At 35.9% G+C, this 25529-nt stretch overlaps 1 protein-coding gene across 1 annotated transcript in view; it reads right to left on the reverse strand.

The window, feature by feature from the left end:
- Positions 1–25262, reverse strand: part of WDR11 (WD repeat domain 11) — a 40506-nt gene extending 15244 nt beyond the window's left edge. The window contains exons 1-16 of the mRNA XM_082765302.1: positions 25125–25262; positions 24011–24122; positions 20967–21120; positions 17147–17320; positions 15638–15821; positions 13426–13591; positions 12499–12613; positions 11352–11547; positions 9492–9595; positions 8822–8998; positions 7654–7738; positions 2798–2904; positions 2480–2555; positions 1270–1378; positions 832–956; positions 266–413 (exon numbers count right to left, since the gene is read on the reverse strand). Of these exons, the coding sequence (XP_082621428.1) occupies positions 266–413; positions 832–956; positions 1270–1378; positions 2480–2555; positions 2798–2904; positions 7654–7738; positions 8822–8998; positions 9492–9595; positions 11352–11547; positions 12499–12613; positions 13426–13591; positions 15638–15821; positions 17147–17320; positions 20967–21120; positions 24011–24122; positions 25125–25210 (2118 nt within the window). The 5' untranslated portion in view covers positions 25211–25262. The remainder of the gene's footprint in view (positions 1–265; positions 414–831; positions 957–1269; positions 1379–2479; positions 2556–2797; positions 2905–7653; positions 7739–8821; positions 8999–9491; positions 9596–11351; positions 11548–12498; positions 12614–13425; positions 13592–15637; positions 15822–17146; positions 17321–20966; positions 21121–24010; positions 24123–25124) is intronic.
- Positions 25263–25529: the final 267 nt, after the last annotated feature.

The following is a 25529-nucleotide window of genomic DNA, read 5'->3' on the forward strand; positions in this document are numbered from 1 at the left end:
TATATTTTATGAAATTAATACAACAAATGCTTCTCAGTTAAAACAGAAAGAATTCTATATTTAATGTAAGCATTTTTAATGTCAGTAATCCTCATGAAAAATTTTAGGTTTAACACAGTGGAAATCGCTTCTCTATCTCTTATTGCAATGAAATGCCCATGTGTCAGACTTGATTTTATGCACATCAAAAATAATAAAGCTGAAAACGTATTCTTTAACTTTTCCATAATTTTGGAACTATATCATATAGAAAATTGGAACTTACATCAGGAGGAATTCTTGCACTATCTTTTACTGAGTTTCCTTCTACTGTGAGATGGTAAACCTGCCCATCAACATCCGTAAACACAAAGTGCTCCCTGGCAGAAATGTTCTGGCTCAGTTCTGATTTACTTTCAGCTTCCTGTAACAAGCTTTAAATGAGACACAATGAGACACAGGTCTTTTTTTCTTGAAATCAGAATTACAAGGCAACTTCTCCTTAATTAATGCACAGAAGCAGGAAAAAAAAAGCACCTTTTCTACAAAACAGTTTACCAGAAACAACAGTTAACGTATTTATACACTTATGGAAAAGTTCAGAGGGCCAATAAAGGTTTTACTGCAAGAACCAGGTAACTAATGTGCTGCAATAGACACAAGTCCCACTTGGTATACTGGTTTTCCCACTCAGCAGTAAATCAGAGTTCCACACCTAAATGCTAAAGGGAGGCCCAGACAATTGTTTTACCTGGCATGTACTCAAAAATCAGCTCAAAAATATTCTGTTCTGTAGAACAACAGCATACGGAGGAAAAACAACTCATACATACAAATCTGAATCACAAATACCTGATAACAGAAGATTCAACACTGCTAACTTCAGTATCTGATGCAACCGTCTGCCGGGCCATGGCCTCACGGGCTGCTAGCTGCTTCTTTCTCAGACTTTTCAAGTTATGAGAAGGTGACCACTCCTGTGAAAAATTGTTCAGGAAGAATACAAACATAAGTTTACTCCCTGAATTTACTGGGGAACTTTCTGTTAATTATAATGATTTCCATGAAGACTGTTTTCTCTGACACATCCCTCCATCCCTAAAAATGCAGACCAAGTATCTGTCAAGTATCTCCTTCTCTTACCAAATTTGATACCAGACAAGGAAAAAGGGGGAAAGCACTTACACATATGCTATATATATAACATTTTGATACAGATTTGTTCATAGATTTTTTTATACTATCTCAACAAATTACATTCAACAAACAGTAAGAAAGACTATTCCTTACCAAAGCTGTCACTGTAGGGAAGTTTTTAGACATTTCTCTGAGTAGAGTGCATGTTCTGACATCCCAGATTTCCAGTGGTTTGTCTTTAAATATCACAGCTAGATACTGCCTGAAACACAGAATTTATTACATCAGAAGTAATCACTCTGTTTAATTTTTAGCAGTTTACTTCACGTTTTTACTATCAGCATTCTCAAAAAGTTCTGATATGGAAAAAAAAGAGCAAACAAAACACCTCAAAAACTAAGATGGTACAGAGTACATTAAATTGGTTCAAAACCAAACCCAAACTTTGTGATTTTCTTGAGTTCCTTGGGTGCAAAGCCTGCCTGAAAAAAGGTCCTCCTTGAAGACCAAAAGACTTAGAAATTTCTGTCAGGTTGGTGGCACTGCTCAATTACTGTACAGGAGGCAAGGGAAGGAATCCAGAGAAAGCAGCAGCACCTCTGATTCAGCCATATTCAGCATGAGTTGATGACTGCAAATCTATCAGTAAGACATACCAAGTCTGTAGGTTGGATGGATTTATTTCTCTACTCCAGACGCACTTCCCTAATCCAGTGATAAACGAACATAAAATCCTCTTACACTGAACCATTTGTCAGTCATGTCTTCAGACCTTTCAGCTGTACGGCTAGATTAGTAAAACACCTTCAGTCTCCCACTTTTCACATGTAACATGAAAATACAAGCAAGCTCTGTAGTTTATATACTCTTCTCAACTGCATTAATTTCTATTCATATAAACTATACTTTCTTGTTCTCACTTATCATTTTATGGTCTCTTGATCTAAGTCGACTGCTGTTCTTGATTTTTAATGTATTGGCAAGACCTTATATGGCTGAATTCCTAAATTCCCTGGACCACATACACAATTCCCCCCAAAATTCTGTACAAGCTACAACGTTACTGTTTTTTCTTTGTTGCAAAGAGAAAACTTTGAAAATGTAGAGACACTGTTTTATTAAACTCAATGTTATTTTAATTACATTTATAAAAGAAAGTAGAGCAACCTTCTGTGATTGGATTCTAAAGTGTGTGACGAAGTCAACTACAGAAACACAGCTTTTTCTCTTGAGTATGCTTTCTCTTGATGCTGCTGAATATTCGTCTATCCTATCTGAAGTGTTTTTTCCTGGTATTTCTGTTATTTCTATTAAGCGATGAGGATCTGCATATACGACAGTAAAAAGTTTACAATATACTTACTTCAAATGAGACACCTTTATCATTTCAATAGCTGGCTCATCACTGCCTCTCTCCCCACGAAATGCAATGCTCCTACCTGGATCACAGAAATGACATTGAAAGAAAACAGAAATATTTAACCATGCTGAACTAAAAAATCTCATTACCACATTATGTGGTTTTCACAAGGAAGAGCACAATGGGTTAAGTTCCTCTTTACTATTTTATCATAACAACGGAAAAAAATAATTAAAAAAAAAAACAGTAGTAAGAATTGTTATTTGTGACTCCCTAGCAAATGTGTCAGCCTCTCGTACAGATTTCTCAGGGAATACTAACCTGTTGGTAGGTCCACCAGCTGCAGCTCGTTCCTTACTAACCCCAGATTGTTAGGTGTCGATGTGGCAAAAGAAATAAAACCAGACAAGCTTATCCACTCTATTCCCCTGTCATCAGAAAAGAGCACACAGAGCATATTAGCTGAAATAGTCAAATGGTCACAAAATAGCCTAGACTGAAAAACAGCTTTTTATTTCATGCTTATCCTTCAATTTGAAAATGGCATAGAAGCAATTTTCTACAGTTCACGGAAACACTATATGTAAGCATACAAGGAGGTACACTTTTATAACTACAATACAAATACAATAACAAAGTTACCAAAGAAAATTAAAATGAGCTTTCTTTTAGGACTACGCAGATATTTAGGTTCTTTGGTTAAATAAAATATTCAGTTAGAAACATAGGTAACTTTTCTGAAAAAAACCCTCACATACTTAGCACTACAGCAGACTAAAGGCACTGCTCTAATTAAATCAGTGATTTACCAGATGGGAAGAACCATCAAGTAACTCAGCACGGAGAAAAGAAAAAATATTCATATAGATAGCTGGGCAGGGAGATACGTATCTTGCATTCCAGGGAAAGGAGAAACAAAGGTGATAAAACAAGGGAGGCCCTGAACAGATTTCAAAGTCTATCAGAAACAAACTGACAACCAAAATTTTTTTTTGCTCTTTGAGATCACACAACAGCAGCCGCAACTGAAATACCTTGAAGTGTTACAAGAATGTAAAGTCTCGATGTCTATAACCTAATGTCAGCAACTCTTGACTCTGTAAATTCGTGAGATATACCACAGGCAGCAGCAGGAGGATGGAGAGCGACGCTAGGTGGTACTGTTCCAAAACATAACAGCCTTGTCCCTCCCCATTGCCCACACACACTTCATGCCAGCATAAATATTTGAGTGCTTTACCTGTTACTTAAATCAAGAACTAATCTGAAAGAAAACTGAGACTGTGCCCAAGTTCATTTTAACAGGGATAAAAGGTTTTAGGTTTTCCTCAAATTTTTCAAACACAGATTACTTAAAAACTGTCTCCAGACAGCTAGGTCTTCAGTTACATCATTCGTAAAATCACAGTCTGTTTTGCAATAATATAGGTGAAATATGAGACATATTTATGATTCACTGTCAACAAATCCAGCTTAATCATATTAAGTAGAAATTTCCTAAATGCAATGTCTATTAGTGAATGCAAAAAGCATTCCCATAATATTCTATACATACAAAGTTGTAGTCATATTTATCTTTATTTTTTTTCCTTATATCAAGCTATTTAAAAAAATGTGAAGTATTACTCATAAGTCCTAAGAAAAGTTTAAAAATTTAGGACCAGTTCTTTTCCCACCAGGACCTATGAAAGTTCAACCAGTAACTTCAATGAAAACAAGAAATACTCAATTATTAATTGAAGCATTACAAGAAAGATTTAATAGAAATCCACAAGTGCAATCACGTGTGACATTGCAGCCTGATTTTTTTTATTATTTGAAAAGATTCTACAAATCTCACCATCAGAAAGTAATGTCTTCACAACCATTCCTGATAATCAATGGGTAACATGCTAATTCTGGAAATTCAGAGCCCTCCTAAAGATAGCCAACAGAAATCAAACTTTGATTTCAAACATAACTATCCAGCAGCACCTGTGAAACAGCACAACAAGATCCTTTTAGAAATCTGAGGACTTGTTTACAGCTGCCATAGAGCATCAGGTTTAAAGTGAATCTCACCCATGTCCTGTTTGACTTTCTGTGTATTTGCAAACTCTTAAGAGAGGCGCCTCATTTCCAGGGTAAGCAATGGCTCTCCCTCTGGTCTACCCATTTAGCTCCTGCTAGGTACCAATCTGGAGAGTTCCTGAGCTGCAGAGATTGTTTAAAAGCCATTGGAAGACTCCCACGCTATTCACAGCCCACTCACTTCTTGAACCCATTTATACTTTCTGCTCCCCACAACTTTCAGTAATGACAGCTTTGGAGTTGAACTCTGAATACGCAGCATTTCTTTGCTACGCTGCTTACACTTGTCAGATGATGCACATTTACAAAAGCACAGAAACAAGTTTAGCACACCAACATGCTTAAGTGTAGAGTAAAGTATGGCAGAAGTGGCAGATACTTTTCATTCATCTTTTTCTATGTGAGAAAAGTGTTTTTTTTTTCCAAGGTGATGACTGTTTGCAAAGCAGTTTCCCAAGGGAGAATTATCTTCAATTCAGCTGTCAAAACTTGGATGTAACACAGCAATTCTCAAGTTTTGCCTGCAGGCCATAAGCATTCTAGTTATAGTCAGTGAGATTTTAATTTTAAAAATTAAGGTTGTTGCCACCTTGGGCTTGTTGAGCTTCAGGAAAAGAAAAAAAAAAAAAAAAAGAGAGAGAGAGAGAAAAAGTACTGGTCTAGTTATTGCTACCTACAGGGGAATGAACATTGCAAACACACCACTTTCAGCAACCAAGGAGCTGCACCACAGGCATTTTATGTACACGATGCATATGTTCTCCTCTGTGCTGAACATGTACTATCATCACCTATCTTACCTCAATAGCTTATAAAAAATGTAGACTGCTCCACTTAGAAGACAGAACAGGTAACAGGATTAGCTACTGGATGGTTAAGAATTAATTACATTTCTCTGTATCCTAAAGGAACAAACTGACCTCTTGCTCACAGCTTCTTCCAGCCCATACACATGCTATGATCTCCCTCTGTTTTTTGCCTCACTTATGCTCCTAGCACAGCCTGATTAACTTTCCATCTCCATGTGCTCTGAAGCATTTCTGCTTCTTCTTGCCCTGTACTCCTAAGAAAAAGGAAATTGAACTCAAAGGAAAAGTATTCACCCACACAGTTCTAATGAAACAGGGAAATGGCTAAGTAATAATCATGGACAAAATGAGCATTCAAGGTTACTCTTGCATATGAACTATCTAGGACAGAAAAACTATTCTCCCTCCTCCTAAACACAATACAGATCTGCAGAGATCTGATTAAAAAACAAAATAAAGTTAAAAAAAAATCAGCAGGTGACCACGTTATCTCCTACCAAAATAAAGTGTCATAAAAAAGTGTCATAATTGCTAGCATCCAAACATCTTATTGGTCAATATTTTAGCACAGTTGACATAAAAATGACAGTTGCCATTATTAAGATCCTTAGTTTTATTACATTTTTGTCTTAAACTATAAGGCACTGAAAATTTTGTTGGCATTGAGTTCCAATTCCAGGGTATTATCATACTAAAATAACGGAGTTCCCTGAAGCTGTGTTTTCAGTTAAAACTGAAATAGAGGCATTATGCAACTTATCTACGTTCTAGATGTAAAGCAAAAATTCCCACTGAAGGAAAAAGCATTGCACTCCATGAATGTTAATTTTAAAAATCACAGTGCCATTTTCTACATTGCTTAAAGCATTCCCCTAAACTTGTGAAAATTATGTAGAAAGTCCTTATACCACTAAGATCTGGACAAAGAAACTAAAATAAGTATTTAAAAGATTTAAATAGGTAACAGTTTATGACTGTGAGCATTAAACAAAATTCACAATCACTTTTTATTCTAAAATTACCATTAGTGCAAGGACAGTTGCTAGGAATACAATGTATTCTGAAAGTTTTTCTGAAAAAAACTTTTTCAGTATTTTCTGAAACGTTGCAAAAAATTTGCAGTGAAAAGTACCCACTAAAAATAATTCCAATAATACATGGAACCTAAATGAAATAAAAGATAAAAACAAAATCTTTTTTTTTTTTTTTATTTTCAAAAGTATTTTTCCTTCTGTGTCCCCATTATTAAATCTGTGAAGTGCTTGTAGAGGTTTTAATTTTGAATTCTATAATCACTGTAGTGGAAAAAAAAAAGCAATAGTATCCACCTAGTCTGCATAACAGAATATAAAATAACTTTGTTAAGTAGTTAATGGCATGAAACAAGAAAAAACAACCAACATTCAAATGGATTAGTGCCTACTAATCACACCACAAAACCAAATTATGTGCAAATATGCTTCTGTGATTTTGGTGGTAGATTCAAAGCAGGTTTACATAATGAACTCTCTTAGATCTAGCTATTCTGAGACACCCGTTTGTCTCATCTTTTTGTAGAATGAAAAATAAAATGAAGACGCTAGCCTGAAGAAGGCTTCATGCCACGACTCTGATATAAATTTTTACTAATATTACTATTAAAAATAATAATTTTATTTTCCATACTTAAACCTGTCTGGAAATGTATATCTAGCCAGGACTATCTTGAATATCTTTGCCACTAATTACGCCATTGTGTAAACAAAAAAATTCCAAACATATACAACAGCTTTACAACTTACTCTGTTCCTACTTAGGATAGACAAATACTGAGTCCTGTATTCAATCTTTAAAACCTTTTTAAGGTAAAATTATTTTAACCTCAGTTACATCTGTCTCAATAGAAATTTCATACACAAGTGAGCGAAATAAATAAATTTTGCTGTACAAAGCAGAGTTATTTCAAAGAACATAATGTGCTAGTCATGACTATAAATAAAACCCTGAAATAGACTTTCTTGTGCTAAAAAGACTTCTTTGTACCACAGTGTACTAAAGAAACTGCAAGTAGCTGATATGCATCCTAGATCAGCAGGCACTGAAACAATTTAAATATTTAGAGTTGAATGTAATTTTCACTCTGATTTTGACATGGATTACTGGTTACATGGAGCAAAAACACTGGCAGGTTAGACTACTCAACGGGTAATTTAGTTGAATGTCGTTAACAATGAAACAAGACCCCCCATATTGCTTCTTCAACATTAGATGTTTTAAATTTGTCTCCCAGAATGATTATGGTAGGAATTAAACTCTTACTTGACTTCGCAGGAATGGATGCTTAACTCTTTGTGTAAGAGACCACTTGTGAGATGAAACACCAGGACGGAGCCATTACTTGTACCTACAAAAAGTGATTATTTAAAAAAAAATACATATGCAGACCACTTTTATTCTTGTCTTTCATAATTCAGTGAAAACATAGGATTTACAGCTATTTCTCCTTTTTTTCCACATTAACTATTGTAAAGAAATGTCGAAAATGTATTTTGATTTTTAGTGCTTAAGTACCAAATATTATACCCTCCAAAATTCTGTGCAGACAGGAAAAACAGTTTCAGTCAAGACATTTCCCTGAAATCTGTCTTTGTAGAGCCTATAGAAAATATATTGATTTTCCTTGTATAATTGTATAATATACAATCGTATATTATTATTGTATAATATATTGATTTTCCTTTTCCCTGCAACATACACAGTAGCAGGAGAAAGGAATGATTTTGTTTTGATTACTCAAGAAGAGCAAATGCCTCAAGGAAGAGTATTAACTGTTATCCATCAGTAATCCCAGTGGAGAATCATATGTAGATTTTACCAAATCATTAAAGTAATTCTGCTTTCTCATCCCTGAAATAACAACCTTTCTCAAATTACAAATTAGTAACTTGGTAGCTATAAGCTTCAAGTAGATCAAATACCTCCTGAAACACTTAAAGTTACGATTTTCTATTAGACACTGGGAAGACTTACTCATCTTTTTTTTCCTTTACGCTCATCAACTTTATTTAAACACAGCAATGGAAACCATTGCCATTCAGGTACCTTAAGTTTAGAATGCTACAGACGTTGCTCTAAATGCTCTCTACACCTACCTATTTGCTTCTTAATCTTTGTATTTCACCTGTATTTGTGCTTCACAGCAGCTGCAACTTATATAAAAATCTTAAAACGTAGGTATGATGATAAGATAAACACAATCTTGCTAAGATATCGTACATTTTCAGGTAGCATTTCTTTAGCTTGAGGCAGGGAAAATGAATCTGAAATGAATTCTATGAATCTTCAATGCAAACTAATACGAGGGTCACTATTTGTGATTAATTAGAACAAAATTAGATCTTTTTTTTTCCTTTGTTAATACTATATTTGTATTTAATCTAGAATATGTAATTTGCAGACCAATCAATAAGCTAATCAAGATACTTACCAACAGCAAGGAGTGGCTCATATTGTTTAATGTTTTTTGTTGTAAGAGGTGGGCACATGCGGATAGCAAATGGAGGCAAAGGAAGTCCTGAAAGAAGTCCAGTCAGCAAAAATTTGAGGTGCACTTCTTGCAGAAAAGAACTTCTTAACTGTTCTTCTCCGGCAACTGTCCCTTGCCCTGCTTAAAAATTAAAGCTCTTGTTAGTATTCAATTTTAATCTGGTATTACAATAAGTTATCATGCAGGAGTTTATAAAACAAAAATTACGAATCACCTAAACATACAAAATATCAAAGCTTATTAATGAGGCATTTCTCCTTGTTGAACTCAGTATGATACAGCTTTTTGGAACACAGTACTTCAGCAAATTTCTCCAATACTGCAATACTAACTTTCTTTCCTAACATTAAAAAAAAAAAAAAAAAAAAAAAAAGTGGAATCATTTCAATCTTCTTCCAGAACTGATTCAAGAGTCCTTTTCTTTCTACTTTTAGTTTTTTTTTGTTTTGTTTTGTTTTAGCAAATGAGAACTGTGTTTCTTTCTTTCAGAATTACAACTTCACTTGCATAGAAAATAATTCTAACATATAGAATCTTAAGTAAGCTGAAACGTACAAGGATTCAAAAGGCCTAAAAACCAGTAGCAGTAATTAGTAGAAGATATTCTTACCTATCATGTTGTCTAGTGAGAGGTCAGGAAGTTTATTTTGGAATGCTCCTACAGGAATTCCACAGAACGAGACTGGAGAATACAAAGGTGATGCACTTGAACTACTGTAAAAGAAATGAAAACAAGTTCCTAAAGCAAATTGGATGGCCTGCTTACTCAAGCCCTTAGTTCAGCTTTTTCCCAAGTTACTCATTCAGTATATTTACTGCTTATTACTTGCAGAATATTTTGACAAGATTATTCCCAACATTTACCAGGAGATAATGCACATGAAGATGTACATATTTTAAAGTAAGTTTAATTTTCCCTACACGGATATTTGTAAGAGAAAACAGGCAGATGTATTCCTTGTTCTGAAGTGTACCTAACCTTTACATGGAGGCTTTTCAATACATTGTTAATATTTAGAGCTATGTTAGGGAATACAGCTAAGAAACATTCATTAATATTTTGACATTTAAGAACAGATCACCCAACTTTTGCTCAGAAAAAAAATCTTATATGGCTTCCAGTTAATGGTATCTAGAACTGAAGCAAAGCCTTTCACCTAAACATAGGAAACAGCTGCCTTTTTGTATATAAAGCTACAACAGAAACATTACCTATGCTAATAGTCTTGTGAGATATCTACCATGCATAATTTTTTTGGGGGGAGTTATTTTCCCCAAGAGGTGTGATTGGGTTCCAGTAGAATCCATAGCTGAAAGGGATTCAAACAGCCCCTGCAACCTCGATGAATTATATCCAGCTGCGCTGAGGACAGGCCCCCATGATAAGCAAAGACCAAAGACTACTGACTGCAGACAGCTGTACACAAAAATTCAGTTTAAGGTGTGTACAAAGCCTTTTCCTTCAAAATTCCAGTTTAACAGACTTTGACTTCAAATTTTAATTAAGACCACCAAACCCAGCAAAATCATGAGCTACTACAGGAAGACTCTTTAAAAATCTGTTAAAGACTCCCTGCCAACTAGAAATATGGTTTACTTTTCAGTACAATCCAACCATATCCAGATTCTTCTGGGCTCAGCGGTTCTTACAGTATTATTACATTTTTCCTCGTTATATAATCATGACAAAAATCAATGTTTTAGAAATGAGCTTAGGAATCCAAGAAGTAAAACTCAGCAACATATAGATCCTAAGCAGCTCTATTGGCTATGCAGCACAAGGAATCCATCTAATAGCATTTTATTCTTGCTGTTTAGCAAGAATAAAAATGTTAAAACACCGAACAACAAAAGTATCTATGTTGAAAATCTGGTATTTGTAGCATTTAAAAATATATTAAGAATTTTGTATTTTTTTGTTTGTTAATGACAGTAAGTTACTTATATTACCCAATAGTATATTAAAGCTTAACTACAGCAAAATGACTGCAATGCACTCAGTGTTCAAAGAAATATACTACTCCATACAGCATTTTTAAAGACTGCTCAAAATTTAAAACTCTAAAAACTTGGCATATAAAATTGTTCATTGTTTACACAGACATATTCAAGACACCTACTATGCACTCATAATGCTTTGTGTCAAATTCACACAAATCTAGGTAAAAACCTTCTTCCTGCTAAGAAAATAATCTTTCCAGACTAATTTCATAGTCCTTTCATGTGATTGAAAATGAGGGATTCATTTCTGAGGAAAATTATATAGTCTGCAGAAAGCCAAATGAGAAAATGTTCCCCCAAAATAATGTGATATTCATTCTTATCTTTTGTTTCCTTATTCCAAACACCTCTTCCCCTCATTCATACACATGTATAGCACATCACGCACAGAAGCACAATACCATTACTTTCAGAATATAATTAAGTGCCATTTGTAAATGTAACAGAAAAGAAAAATAAATCCCATTACCTGTTACGCAGATTTCTGCCAGAAATACTGGATTTTAATTCCCAGATCATTACCCTGCCATCACTGACAATGAGAGCTGCAGAATTCTCATTCACGGGGCAACACACCATACTGAACGGCCGAACTGTTTTTGTTACCCTAATTGCATCACACTGGCTTCTTAAATCGTAAGTCAGTTCCTGAACTGGGTCTGGATCTGTAACATCAATGTGCCAGAAATGACAAACAATTAAAACAGAAAACATGCAATGTAGTCTTTCAGCAGAGGTAAGATGGTAGAGTGACAGAGCTTCTTCGGTTGAGATCTACATGCTTCCTGCAGCACAATAAGCAAAACATAACCAGAGACTACACAGCGTTGATTATGCTGTACAAAACACATGACCCTGAAAATTTCCTCAAAGAGTAACTTTATTTTAGAAGGGGTTTACTCTGCTTGAACCTTGCAAAAATCTAAAAAATTATACTGTTTTATATCTCCGCAGAAAGTGCATCTGTTTCTCCACAACTGAAATGTTGTTCGGTTTATTTGTAAAAGTAATGATGTTGCTCACTAAAAATTAGCAAACTAACAAAATAATAAAAAAGAAATTAACCCAAAACGTCACTTATTTACTTGTACAGAACTACATTTTACCTTTTTTTTTCCTGTCTCCTTCATTATATTAAAATTGATTCTTAGTATTCATAAAAGAGGCAACCATTTAATAATTTAGAATTTAATATAAATTGAAGCCCACAGCTTAGTAGTTCTAAATTCAATTCTTACAACTGACCTCATGACTTCCAAAAATCAGTGTGCATGTTCACAAAACACTTTTTTTTTTTTTTCTTAAAGGTCAAAACAAATGATCTTGTACTTAAAACTTTCTTGTACATTTAAGTGTTGCAGCAGTTCCTAATTAGAGTAATATCTAGTGATGAAAGGATTTTCAGGAGATATTTTATTTTGCATAAGGTATCAGGGGAATCAAAAACAATTTTTGGTAGAACACAGTATAAATTTAATGTATTTACTTAAGAGAAAGAACATTGGAAAGTTTGCAATTAACCATTCTGTACAAGGCATGATGGTTGACACCGGTGCTGAAGTATTGACTAAAATGCCTCAAAGTTAATGTCTGGACATTAATGGCACAAAACTTACCTGGCTCTTCATTAGGAGTTCCAGTTATACTGCAGTTAGGTCTGCGAACTCTTAAAGTTATACAACCATTTTCATGTAGGCAAAATAGCCCATCACGCTGAAAACACGGAATTACCTAGGCAAACAGATACCATATTATGTTATCAATATTTTATTCTTTGCTAAATATGCTTGTAATTTAATAATATTCATGATGTATTCAAGACAATCACAAAAAATTTACCATTAAGGCAACATTTGAATGAATTTCTATAGCTACTAAAGCAAAGTCAAGAATCAGTGACAGGAAAAAGAAAGACAAAACAACAACAACAACAAAACAACTAAAAAAAAAACACAAGAAAAGGCAAGAGCTGCACATCATCTATTTTTATGATTAATTATTATATTTTTAACTCATTATTAAGGACTACTTTGCAAATCTTAATCAAAGTGTAAAGATATACTATAGCTTATTGTGGAAAACAGCATGGCTCTTAATAATCTTGGAAACCATACTACTCAAATCCCACCTGAGACACAACCATGCATTGAAACCAAAGAATTTAATGAGGTTGTCAAAACAGCTTTTTTTTTATTTTTTGTTAAATGAACCAGAATACCTTTATTATCAGGTAACTGAAATTAAACTAGTGAATCAGCTCACAAAGTCCCTAGCTTAAACAGCTTAACCAGAAGAAAATGAAATGTCCTTTCTCCACAGCACTATTTCCACACTGGTAACTTCTGTAACACCACAAAATGAAGTGGGTTTGCAGCAGACTTCAGAAAACTAAATTAAACAGTGCTTGGTTCAGAGGACATTTCTCCTGTTAACTTCTTTGCATCTTCTAGTATTCATCACAATACAACTACCCATGAGTCATGTACTTGTAAATGATCATAATAAACCATTACGATGACAGACGCCTATCAAAGTTTCATTACCTGTAGGAAAGGCACACCCGTTCTTTCAATGGCAATCACACCCACTGTCTGATTCACTTCCAAGTCAAGGATCAGAATTTCTCTGGGATACAGTAATAGCATGTAGTTTCTTTTGGAAGGCAAGTATGACAACTGAAGGCAGTCGTTGAGTGTTACAGATTCAGCACTGCAAAATGTCAAAAAATAAATTGTAAGTGGTCCAGAAAAGGAGAACAACTTTAATTAAGTTCAGTATCAACAAATATTTGAAGTTCAAAATAAAATTAACAGTGCAAATGCTTTTCTTTCTAGCATTCCCCATTTTGATCACTAGGAAACTATAGATTTCTATTTAATTAGTTCAGCTATGAATAGCATCACCAACCTTCAAAAGACACACTGTTGCCTTTTGTCCAAATAAGATTATAGAGTAATTTTTAAAATAATGGGTGAGTCAAATTGTACAAGTATAGTTCTTGCACAACGCAAAGAGAAAGCAATTCAGTTATGAACCGTGCTAGCTGCCATGACATTTACTGGTATTCATGGCAGTTACCTTTAACAATACTGCTTCCTTCAAATTTGTATTATGTGTGTTACTTTATTTTGAAATGAACTGAACTAGCTCATCAAAAACACCAGTTTTAAAACTCAGAGAAAGCAGAGAACAGGAGCGTTCATTGTTTTGTTGATCAATAGGTGATAGACTGCAACGTAAAGGGGTTCATTAGGTATGTCTAATGCAATGAACTGTATGTAAAACACATTGAAGAAAATCATCCTTGTACTGTGTTCAGTTCAGAAACTCTCTTAACTGATTTAACGTATCATCCCTTTCAAGGGGTTTTGTTTGTCTGTTTTTAATCTCATTCTGCCATACAATAAATCCCTCTTACATGGTTCTTGCTTCTCATTCCTTTCCCTAGGACTATGAATCACCTTCTGTTTGTAATCACTTTTCTGACAATTTCCTGCTCCTCTTTCCTCAAAGTTTCCCTAAATTAATATAAAACCTGATAAATCACTGCTGCTACAATTTTTCTTCCTTTTTTTCCCGTTCTAGTATTTTGTGGTGTTTTAGAGAGAAAGGAATAGATAAAAGAAATGACTATCATACCCTTGGCAATATTAATATACAGCTTAAAATACAATTGGATGAATACAAAAAACAGTGTCTTTGTGATATGCTGTTATCACAGAGCATACAAAAGGTTGCAGCAGCATATGTACTGTCCCAATATTTGAAAATCAGGTGCCTGATGTACTACATCAGATAGAGCATCACAGAACACAAAGTGACAAGATCACAATCTTTAAGCTAATATAAAAATCTTAATTTCTTAAATGATTACCAAATAACATATCTTTAAGTCTCCTCCTCAGTTTGCAATACAGCTTATTAAAATAGAATATAAATTTCAAACCTGCACTAAAGTTTCGTGTCAAGTGCTAACTGACAATATACTCTAATTAGTCTGTTCTAGTCACTACTATTACAAAAATTAAAAGTGAAAATGAAAGGGAAGTGTAAAAATGAAAGGAAAAACTAATTGCACCACAAAAAAAAAAAAAAGGCCAAGAAGTTCTTAAAAAAATAAATCTTAAAAAGCAACATCTTTGGTTTTAAAAGGTCATAAAACACATAAATTTTATTTATACACTTAACTTAAAAAATGCCTGTTATGGCACTATTACAAACTACTTTGGGATAACAGCTCCTCACAGGTATTAGTACTTGAAGAAATTATATTTTAATATCTCCTTTCTCATTCCACAATTAAAATGAATTACATCATCCTGTTTTCATCTTTTACCCATCTCTCCCCCAAGAAAGATGTTTCTGAACACCTGCAGGAAAATATAATATAGGCACACAGAGCACAGTTATGTTTTAAAAAGCAAGCTGCAACTAAAATGAGGAACTGTTTTTTGAAAGGGCACATCTATTGAATCAAACTAAGGTGCATCAACTAAGAAACAAAGGTTAAAGCATGCAACTACTAGAAGCCAAAGAGACTGTTCTCACAATTTACAATGATCTTAAATTCAGAGTTATGAAGACAAAGAATAGAAATTACTATTCTCAGTCTGTCTATTCCTTAAATAAACTTTTTTCTTTAAAAAAAAAAATATTATTATCTTACAATATTTAATATAATAATAACCTAATAATATCTATACAATACATAGGTATAAAAAAAACATTACCTCAGAAGAAATATTTGCTACCTACCTTGGTTTTTCATTACTGATTAAGATTTTCACTTTATCAAGGGCTTTTTTGGCCCCTGTAGTAGCAGCCAACTTGTGAGAAGGACTGGAATGGGGACTAGAAATGTAAACCTTCTTCCCTGAGCTGGCAGGAGCTTTCGAAGGAGAGAAGTCGGAGATGAACACTATTCCTTCACTTGTGAGCACTGTACCAAGAAAAACAAATTTTACAAAATAAAATCTTCAATTTTGTTGATGCGTTTTATTTTAACAAAATTTTGGTGAGGAGAAATCATAATAGCATTATTAATACATTAAGACAGAAAATTCTATCTTACAGGAACCTTCTACTGAAAGAGCAGAACATGGTCAACTACTATTAACGAAAATCTGCACAATTATTTCAAAATTAAATCTGTATTAAAAATATTAACAATAAAAAAGGGAGGTTATCTGTAGAAACATCTGGGTTGCCCCTTCAGATTTGTTCAGTATAGTTATTCTGTCATAAACTATTTTTCAGGAAGCTTCATAATGTAAATGGCGGAGTTGCCCACGTTGGCTATATAAGCACTTTCTGTTCTCATGAAGTGCATTGCTCAAAGAATTGTTAGCACATCATTTATGTGGCAGCATAAAGACTCAGCTGAGCTGTAAAGATATAGCTAAGATTTTACTACATGTTTATACCGAAAAGCTCTCTGTCTAGGTTGAATGGTATGGCAAATAACAACAATAATAAAACCTACAAAGACTGGAAACTGCAACTTGTCTTCTGCAGATCAGGAGTGATAAAGATAAGTGAAAAAACAATGACACATTTATCTTAGTTTCTTTCTGCTAAAATGTGAATGTGTGCACCTCACCCCCCTCAACATTTGGATTTTCGGAAATCGATGGTCACATTCTTCCTTCAACAAAAACCTTTCTGTTGAAGATGCCATTTATCTGGGTCTATTCTCATCTCATTGGATTCACTCTCAGCATCCAATTATTTTATAGCGTTTTATGTCAGCTTAACATAGTTCTCTGTATCCAGCTTCTCCCAGCTCCTGTCTCCACGTTTTCCATCTTCTTTATGAAGTCACAAACATATATTTTCAGATCTTTAAGTTGTATTCTCTATTCATGGGCACTTTTCCCCTCCCCACCCCAATGACATAATTTTTCAGACAAATTCGATACTGGCTGAAGACTCTTGTCTTTGTTTTGAAATTTCTTCCTGGCATTAATAACATAAATCTCACTAATCGATTACTTCAATGTCACAACCTCTAGTTTAAGATTTAAGTCTAAGGTTTCTCCTGGTCACACATATTCAGGTCACACCTGCAATCTCCCTGGCTGTATTTCTTCGAGCATGCCTTTTTTTCCTTCCATTATAGCTCCTCTCCAACTTTAATGGTACTACAACACAACTATCTGTGATTCTTGATACTATCATACAGGATTTTTGTTTTTTTGCTAGTTCCAACTAACCAATGGTAAACTAAAACTGTCCTTTCTTACTATTTTGTACATAAAAACTTACAAGCTAGGTGTGATGGATCAAAGGGGTCAAATGAAAAAGACAGGATATTTTCTGCATAACTTTTCTTCCAAAGTTTGGTGCCTGTGTCTGCATTCCACAGTACAATATAGTTAGGTGGATGAACTGCGAGCAGTAAATCTCTAGAAGCATCTTGATTCCACAACCACTGCATGTCTGTCAAAAGAAAGAAGAAAAATTGAACATTGAAATAAATTTTCACAAATAGTTCTATTTTGAAACCATTCTTCTGTAACACTTCATCTTTAAAGAAATGATTAGCAACTTGTTAGTAACAAGGTACTTCTATTTCACAATTCTAAAAAATAAATTCATTTTATGGTCTCAATTTATACTTTTAACAAGCAGCAATGCACTGGGTTATACATGTCTACACACAAGCACAGCACCCACAACCTATCTGAAGGTTGTCAGTTGTTTTCAGACAGGAAATTCCTATCTGAAAAAAACATGCTGTATTGCACAGAAACACATCAGTCACAATGAAAAGAATCGTACACCATCCCAACTTAACAGACGGGTGGTTTCAGTATGTGACCTGGAAATGAATGTTTTCTCCACTTCAAATACTTCTTAGCAAGAGCCTTGAGTTCAGGTGTAAAATGACTCTAATACACAATCAAAAATAGAAATACAACCTCAAACACTAGGGTCAGTTTGAAGAGGCATGGTTGCCAATCATCACAACTCAGCATCATCTAAACATTTAAGCTAAATGAGCATAAAACCCTATGCTTTCTAACTGTCTATTAATGGTAAAATGAAGGCCATACCCAAGTCTTAATTTTTGGTAAATTTATAAATCTCTACAAAAAAAAAAAAAAAAGAAATCAAACTTGGAATAAGATGAAAAGTGAACAAGAACACAGAGCTACCTCTGTTACTTGAAAGGAACTGTGTTGGAGCTACATGCATGCTACACAGGCCAGACAGACAATGAAGTGTCCCCCCGAGTCCAGCTCCTACCACAGCATGGCCTCAACAAGTCACGGTGTCTCTACAGCATATCCATACATATTAAGATCAAAAAAAAAAAAAAAAAAAAAAAAGATTAAAAAAAGATTAAGATTAAAAAAAATCCTTCCTAAGTCATTCTTCTGTTTTAACAATTCACCTTTTTTTGAGAGTCGATAAGTGTTTCTCTATGGGTCTCAGAAGCAAAATTAAAAAATAAAAATAAAACCATTTGTGTCCTGAACCTGTTACCTGTAGTTACACTACAAGTAAACAAATGGTTAACTGCTTCCCAGGTGAATGTAGAGTCTGGATCAAATAAAGACAAGTGCCTTACACTGAAGCACTGATTTTCTTTTTATTGAAACAGTGAAGCTCCAGCTGTTATCCTGCCACATTCTTGCAGATAACACAGAGAGCACCAGAAGATCACCTTGGTGCTTGATCTCTATTTGCACATTTTCTACACGCCTGTAAAAAAAAATAGCCAGAGGCTTCAGAAGCAGATGGAAAGCAAAAGAAACTGTTTTTGTTAAAAGCTATTGCTAAATTAAACCAAGGACTGATGAAAGAACAGAACTTTAATTCCACTGCATATGACTTTATTTGTTACCCAATAGCATAGCAGATTGAAAAGCCTTCACGTATAGAAAAACCTTCAAATGGCATGGTCAAAACCACATGAAACATTCAGTGAATCGGTGTCATTGATAAATAAAATGCAAGTTATAACACAAAAAAGAAGAAATAAACAGAAAAAAAAAACTGCAGTGGAAAGAATAAACATACAGTGTCTCACTACTAGACTTACAGGGCACTGCAATACTGTACGTACCCTCATGGGCTTCACAGAAACAGAAGTATAACAAAAAACAAACAAAGTGGGTTTTCCAGTAGTAGAAATCAAGACAAAACGCGTGTGTGACACAAGCATCATCGCAAGTTTTTAAATAAATTATTTATAGAAATTCATTGTGGTAGTCTCTTTAGAAACAAAGCGTTCTAAATTTTACTTCAGAAATAACATGGAAATATATTGCTAGTGTGGGCAGCAGTGGCAATAAATGGAAATCTAGAACATGCAGCAGAGCGCACAGATGCTGCTGTACTTGTGGACTTATCCCTTCCAGCTAAACAGAGAGCTCACCTGGTGCTGGAAGCAGTCCCCTTACATCAGCGGCTCAGGTAACAAGAGTGGTCCAGCCACAGCAGCGTGGCTTTCTAACTCAAACTAGCTCTTGGACAGCTCTGTTATGAGTGGTTCCAGTACACAGAAAAGTGCCAACCCCAAGTAATTAGAACCAAACAGTTTTAATACAGTACTATCCTCAACTACAGCTGCACTCATTAAAGCAGCAGTAAAGACGATAACGGATGTGTGATGCAAGCAGGAATTAAACCTAGATACTTGGATGCCCTGCTGTGAGTTTTAACCACTACTTCAACTTCTTCACTGGTGAAGTGCAAGACATTAACTAATGAAGGGGAGTATCTGATGGATGGCACCTTACTAATAAACACCAAAAGACCAAGAAAAAAAGACAATTACTTTTCCGTATCTTCTTAATTGTGTTATACCTGGCCAGTGGCTACATTTTCCGCTCTCTATCCTTCATCAGCCCAACTAAGACTCGATCTCAATACCAGGCTTCTAGATATTTCTACATGTAGCACAGGCAAGCATAGATCTTCTGTAGCTTACACCATGAAATATATATATAGTTCCTTCTCCTTTTCTTCTGGTTTCTTTTTGGTTTCAATTCATTTGTTTTGTTTACGTCCTGTAGAGATTTGTAAAATGTATGCATTTAAAAAATATGTACATCCTGGGCACAAATACACCGAGAATCCCTGAATGAGATCATGATCTTTTTTCATGGAAACAAGATGAAGAATCTTCAAATATCCAGCTGCACAGATTTGTTCAGGCAGAATTTACTGCCTATTTTTCAGACTTTCCGATCAGCACTGGGCTACCATCCGCAGAACAGAATCAAAAGCAGCAAGTATCACCACTGAATTGTCTTCTCAAACGAACGCAAAACACAGTTATTTATACTCTCTCAAAATTTCCTCTCTCTCAACTGTTCAATTGCGTTAATCCTTCCCATTTACTGGGACTACTTGACTGCAGCTGAAACCTAGTTCAAGTCTGTCATACTCACTGTCAAAACTTCATACAACTAACTCGAACTATGCGTGAAACCTACCTTGTTTAAAACTGTCATCTACTCTAAAATTTGCACAATGTATTGTTCTTTCTCCATTTTACTTTTCATGTTGTAAAACTGCTATCTGCGCATGTAAAAGCTGCCCTGATCCTACAAATCAGAAAACTGTACACATGCACAAAAAAGAAACCCTTCTGATTTATGTTGTCATGCTCATATACTTAATCAGTAGTAATGAACATAATTGTCAAAGTATATTTACACAATTGTAACTTTTACTTACAACAAAATACTACAGCACAACAGATGGGACTAATATTCAGCCACAATGCAAGCTGCATTACATCCCCAACTCAAAAATAGGAAGATATACTTGACACCATAAACATTATTACTCCAGTCAATGATACTAATAAAAAGAGACCATCAGTTCTCATAGGATCTTAAAAAAATGTTGCTGTATGGATTAAATCTCACAGCATTTCTCTGGGAAACATTTACAAAGAACAAACATTCTTACATTTACGAAAAAAGTGAGTAGACGAACATACAGGCTTGTAATACTGACTGTAAAATTCTACGTCAGAACTGAGCACAGTTTACAAGCCCTTGGTGATTGACTGGTACATGATGCTCCGTAAAGGAACTTCCATTCAAACATTGTGCATTATCATTACCTTGAATTGGTTTTGCATGTTCTTGTATTTCACAACGCGCTGTTCCTGTTGCCACATCCCATACAATTATTTTTCCAGTAGCATCAGCAGAAGCTAAACGTAAAGAATATGGAGAGCCAATATTGTGATGGTAATTTTCTTTAGCCCATTTAACCTGAAGATACAAATGAAAAGTAGTCAAGAGACGGAAGCATATATAACAAAGATCATACAAAATATTTTTCAGATGGATAAACAAATAATTAATTCATCAAAAGAGGGTAACAACAGTTAATAACATCTGTGTAAACATGTATCAGTCGTGCGAATTTAAGATATCTTACAACTGTGATGCATGTCAGCATGGATGGTATTTTCAAATTTACATAAATCAGTATTCCTTGTTCCTGAAGATAAACTACAACAATCCATAAATATGGACTACAAATATTAGAAGTCTACTCAAATATTTAGAAGAAACTGCATCTGCTATCTTCTTTATCCTATTCAGGATGTCACCAAAACGGATTTTCATATACCACTTTCTGGTTTGGGATTGCCAACTGCACTGGCTTGCAAGAAGATGGCAATACATATGTAAATGATGTAGCCTGAAATTCGAAACATTCCATCTACAAGTCTCCAGAGAACGTAATAGATAATGTAATAATACTGGCTCCTTCCCTACATATTCAATACAGAATTGTTTTGCTACCCACTTTAAAGGCCAAGTTCTACCCCTAAGGGAGAATGAAGACACTAACAGAATAATAAACCTTAATATTAAGGTAATGAGAATTTATATACTACAGAAATGATGTTGCAGCTAGACAGCTGGAACATCAAAGTACCTGACAGAGAAAGTGTTAGGGCAAACACAACTCTTTGCACAGGTATTGAAATCATGATACTTAAAAAAAAAATACAATTATAATTAGGTGCCACTAACTTTACAACATGAGTTAGATTTATAACTGCATTCAGGGCACTGTAGCCACCTTTGTGCTATCCCTGTCAGAGGTTTTACCAGTATGCATCCCAAAAGCTTGGCTGAATAAATTAAACAACCTGCACAGCAAGCAATCTTTAAAGAGTTCCGGCTAACAACCCAAAGCACGTTTCTACTGGAATAACAGAATAATTCTTGGGAGAGTCTCCTCTACCTGCAGATTTCAGTTTTGTAACTCCTGCTTCCCTGCTGCTCAAAATAAAATTATCCTTGAGGGTGCCTGCATGTAGCTATGTAGTATTAAAATTACACAGCTGTTGAAATCTACACAGCTATTTCTTCCTCGGTTAAATATATGTTTCTCTGAAGCAAGTGTCAATTTTGGAAAACATCAGTTCCCAAGGGCAGATCTGTCACCAGGTTATGAACAATGAAAAGGAGGCCTTCACACCAGCAGTCTTAAACAGAGCTCCTACTGTTCTCTAGCACCACGAGCCCTCTTTTCGCATTGCAGTCACTCTGCTCCAACAAAGTCCCCACACATGACCTGCTCCTCTGCTAAAAGAAATCATTTTGCCTCTCTACCCTGACTTCAAATGTAGCAGTATTGGTCAGAAACAGGGACCACAGGCAATTTTTATTTTTTTTTTCAGAAATTATCTCACCTAATTTACAGCCTTATTAACCCTGTTTACTAATTCAGCAAAACAGACATAAATGTAGATTTCAGTACTCTTTTTTTTTTTTTTTTTTTTGGTGACAGACCAAACAATTCTTCATATAATTACATTTTCTTTTGTAAAAACACCCTTTCCAGTACTCTTTGTACAGGTACAAAAGCAGTCAGGTATAATCCACTCCGTACAAATTTATCAGCCTCCCAAAAAGCCAGGACTACCATAATGACAGCTAACGTGGAGCATTTTCCAGCAGAGCCATTACCTATTCCAGACACAGTTGTAACACACAAATGGCAGGAAGTCTATAAAGAACATTAGCCAAACAAACTGCAGAAAATGACATAACTGCTTTTTTTTTTTTTTTTTCTTTCCTTCTTTTTGTTACAGAAAGTGGCATGTTTTGAAATTTTTCAAAACTCAAGCACAGGTTTCAGTGGAGGAGATCCCTTGTAGACTATGTTTGCTGGCATGAATCTCTACTAGAAAGAGTTCAAGAGTTCAACAGCCAAACAGACACAGCAGATCTTTTACACTTCCCCTCCAGCCTATACATGCTTTTAGCATTTATAAATTCATAACAACAACAAAAAAATAGAGGCAGTTAGAATTCAAAGAAAGTTTTTCAGAAATGTACATAAAGGTATCTACAATGATTATGACCTCACAATAATTCCTACTTCTTAAAGTGGAACAAAATTGTTCTCCATTCTTTCTCCTCACAAGAAGTCATTTCCTTACAGTCTATTTCTGTTAACAAACCACCAGAGAGTAATTTGAAAAATTATCTTATACATTATACAGAAACTATTTGGACTTCAACACTTGGTTTCCTATTGGAATAGCATTACTGCTCAAAACTAGTGAATGCATCTAAGTATGCGAAAACGCTAGCATTAAGTGGCTCAAGAAGTATTTCGTTACAACTTGTTATCTAAGCTAAGCGCAGATTTTAAAACATAATAATCACTATAGCTGCTGCCTCCATACCACTTACTTATATATATATTTTACATGATTACAGACATTGGAGTTGATGTCTTGTTCATTTTAAAGGCTAGCCTGAAGACAAATAAGGTTAAGGGTACGTCTGCCAAAACACATGCCAGAAGGCATGGCAGGTATTGATTTACTGAGTGCCGTGTGTTCTGTGATTGTTGCTAACTACACAACTTTGCTTTGTGGTAACGGAAAAATAACCCCTCCTTCCTAAGATTCAAATATATTTTTATATATCTAAAAGTATAACATTGACCTCAGCCCAAATTTTAGCATGTGTGGTTTGATTTCACCATAAAAGAGGGATCATGTTAAATATGGGTACTTTACAACAGAGTTTACATGAAAATTGAGTGCAATGTAATTATGAGTATTGAAAACCATTTAGAAAAATAAGATACACAGCAGAATCACGTAATGCACCTTAAAACACGTCTCACCTTGACAACATTTGCTTTGTGTCTTTCCAAAACCTGTAAAGTCTGGGCAGTATTGGCATCAACTACCAGCACAAGGGAATGGCATCCATATGCAATCAAACCTTGCCAGCCCCTAGAAAAGCACACACCATCATCAAACAAGCAAAAATCAACAGAAAGCAGTTTGTTCACATCAAGAGCGAGGTGGAGGTTTTGTTTGGTTGGTTGGTGTTTTTTTGGTAAGATGAATGTATGCTACCAGACATGAATATCAAACACTAAAAACTACTTAATAACATAAAATTCAGCAGCATTATAAAATGTGATTGCAGCACTGTCTGCTGAACTGTGTGTTGATGATTCCCTATGAAAACCACAAAGCACGTTTGTGTCCGTCTATAAAAATCCTCTTCTGTAAATTTAAAACATCATACTAGAATACATGCACAGCATTCCCAAATGTTTTATGTAAGGAGCACATTTGCTTTTATATAATTGCATGGGGGGGAGGAAGCATGTGAAGAACTACGGGAATCGTTAAAAAGTCTTTGATGCAGTCTGACTTGAGGAAGGATTAATGTGGCCTCTGACGATAATTGCATGGATATGGTGAGAACAGTGAGCAAGCGAATACAGTCAAAGGGTATTAAGTTTCTAAAAACTTCCAAGAACTTCAGCGTTCACTGCTTTGCAAGCTGCCAAACGCACAGGTCACACTTTTCCAAAATGACTGGATTCAGGCCAATTCATTTGAAGCTGTCCCCGTGGGATTCAGCAGCACTGGGTTACTGCTTCCTAGCACAGCTGGGCGAACTTCTCGCTCCGAGGCACGCATCCAAACACCAAGGCATGGATGGCCTTTGCACCTCAAGCCCCAAACCACCCCAGAAACAGCAGCAGCAGCAGCCACCAGCTCCCCATGGGCTGTTGCAGCACCAAGAGCTCCACCCACAAAAGGGCATTGCCTGGAGGGCTTGGCACACACCCACCCTCCCTGCAGGGGCTGTGGCATTTCTCTCCCCGACACCCAGAGACCAACACCTCCTCCTCGAGCAATTCGGGGTGGAAGAGGAGGGCACCTGGCAGCCACCCCTCGTCGTCCCCCTCCTCCCCCCCGGGTCCCGGCGCCCCCTACCAGTCCGCCGCGCCCCTGTTGGGCGCGCTGAGGGCTCCCGTCAGGGTCCTCGCCGCCAGCTTGATGTTGACGGTGAAGGGCTGCATGGCGACCCGCGGAGCCCCACAGCGCCGCGGCCCTGCCCGGCCCCGCTCGCAGGAAGCGCCGCAGCCGCCGCCGGTCCGTCCCGCCCGGCTCCGCCGCCACCCTGCGGCTGCCGAAAGGCCGTTCCGGGGCTGCCGGTGTGCGGCCAGCGCTTCTCGGTCTTTACCAGAAATCCCGAATCTGTCCCTGGCCCCGAGCAGGAGACTTTGCTCGGGGTAAAATCTTCCTCGTTCCTCACAGCCAGCCGCAAAGGCCCTCCCGGGGGAGCCCTCGGCAGTGCTTGGGGGATGAGGCTTGGCCTCTCCAACTTTCAGTCGTACA

The sequence above is a fragment of the Aythya marila genome (genome assembly GCF_965140915.1).
Source record: "Aythya marila genome assembly, chromosome: 7".
NCBI classification, from domain to species: domain Eukaryota; kingdom Metazoa; phylum Chordata; class Aves; order Anseriformes; family Anatidae; genus Aythya; species Aythya marila.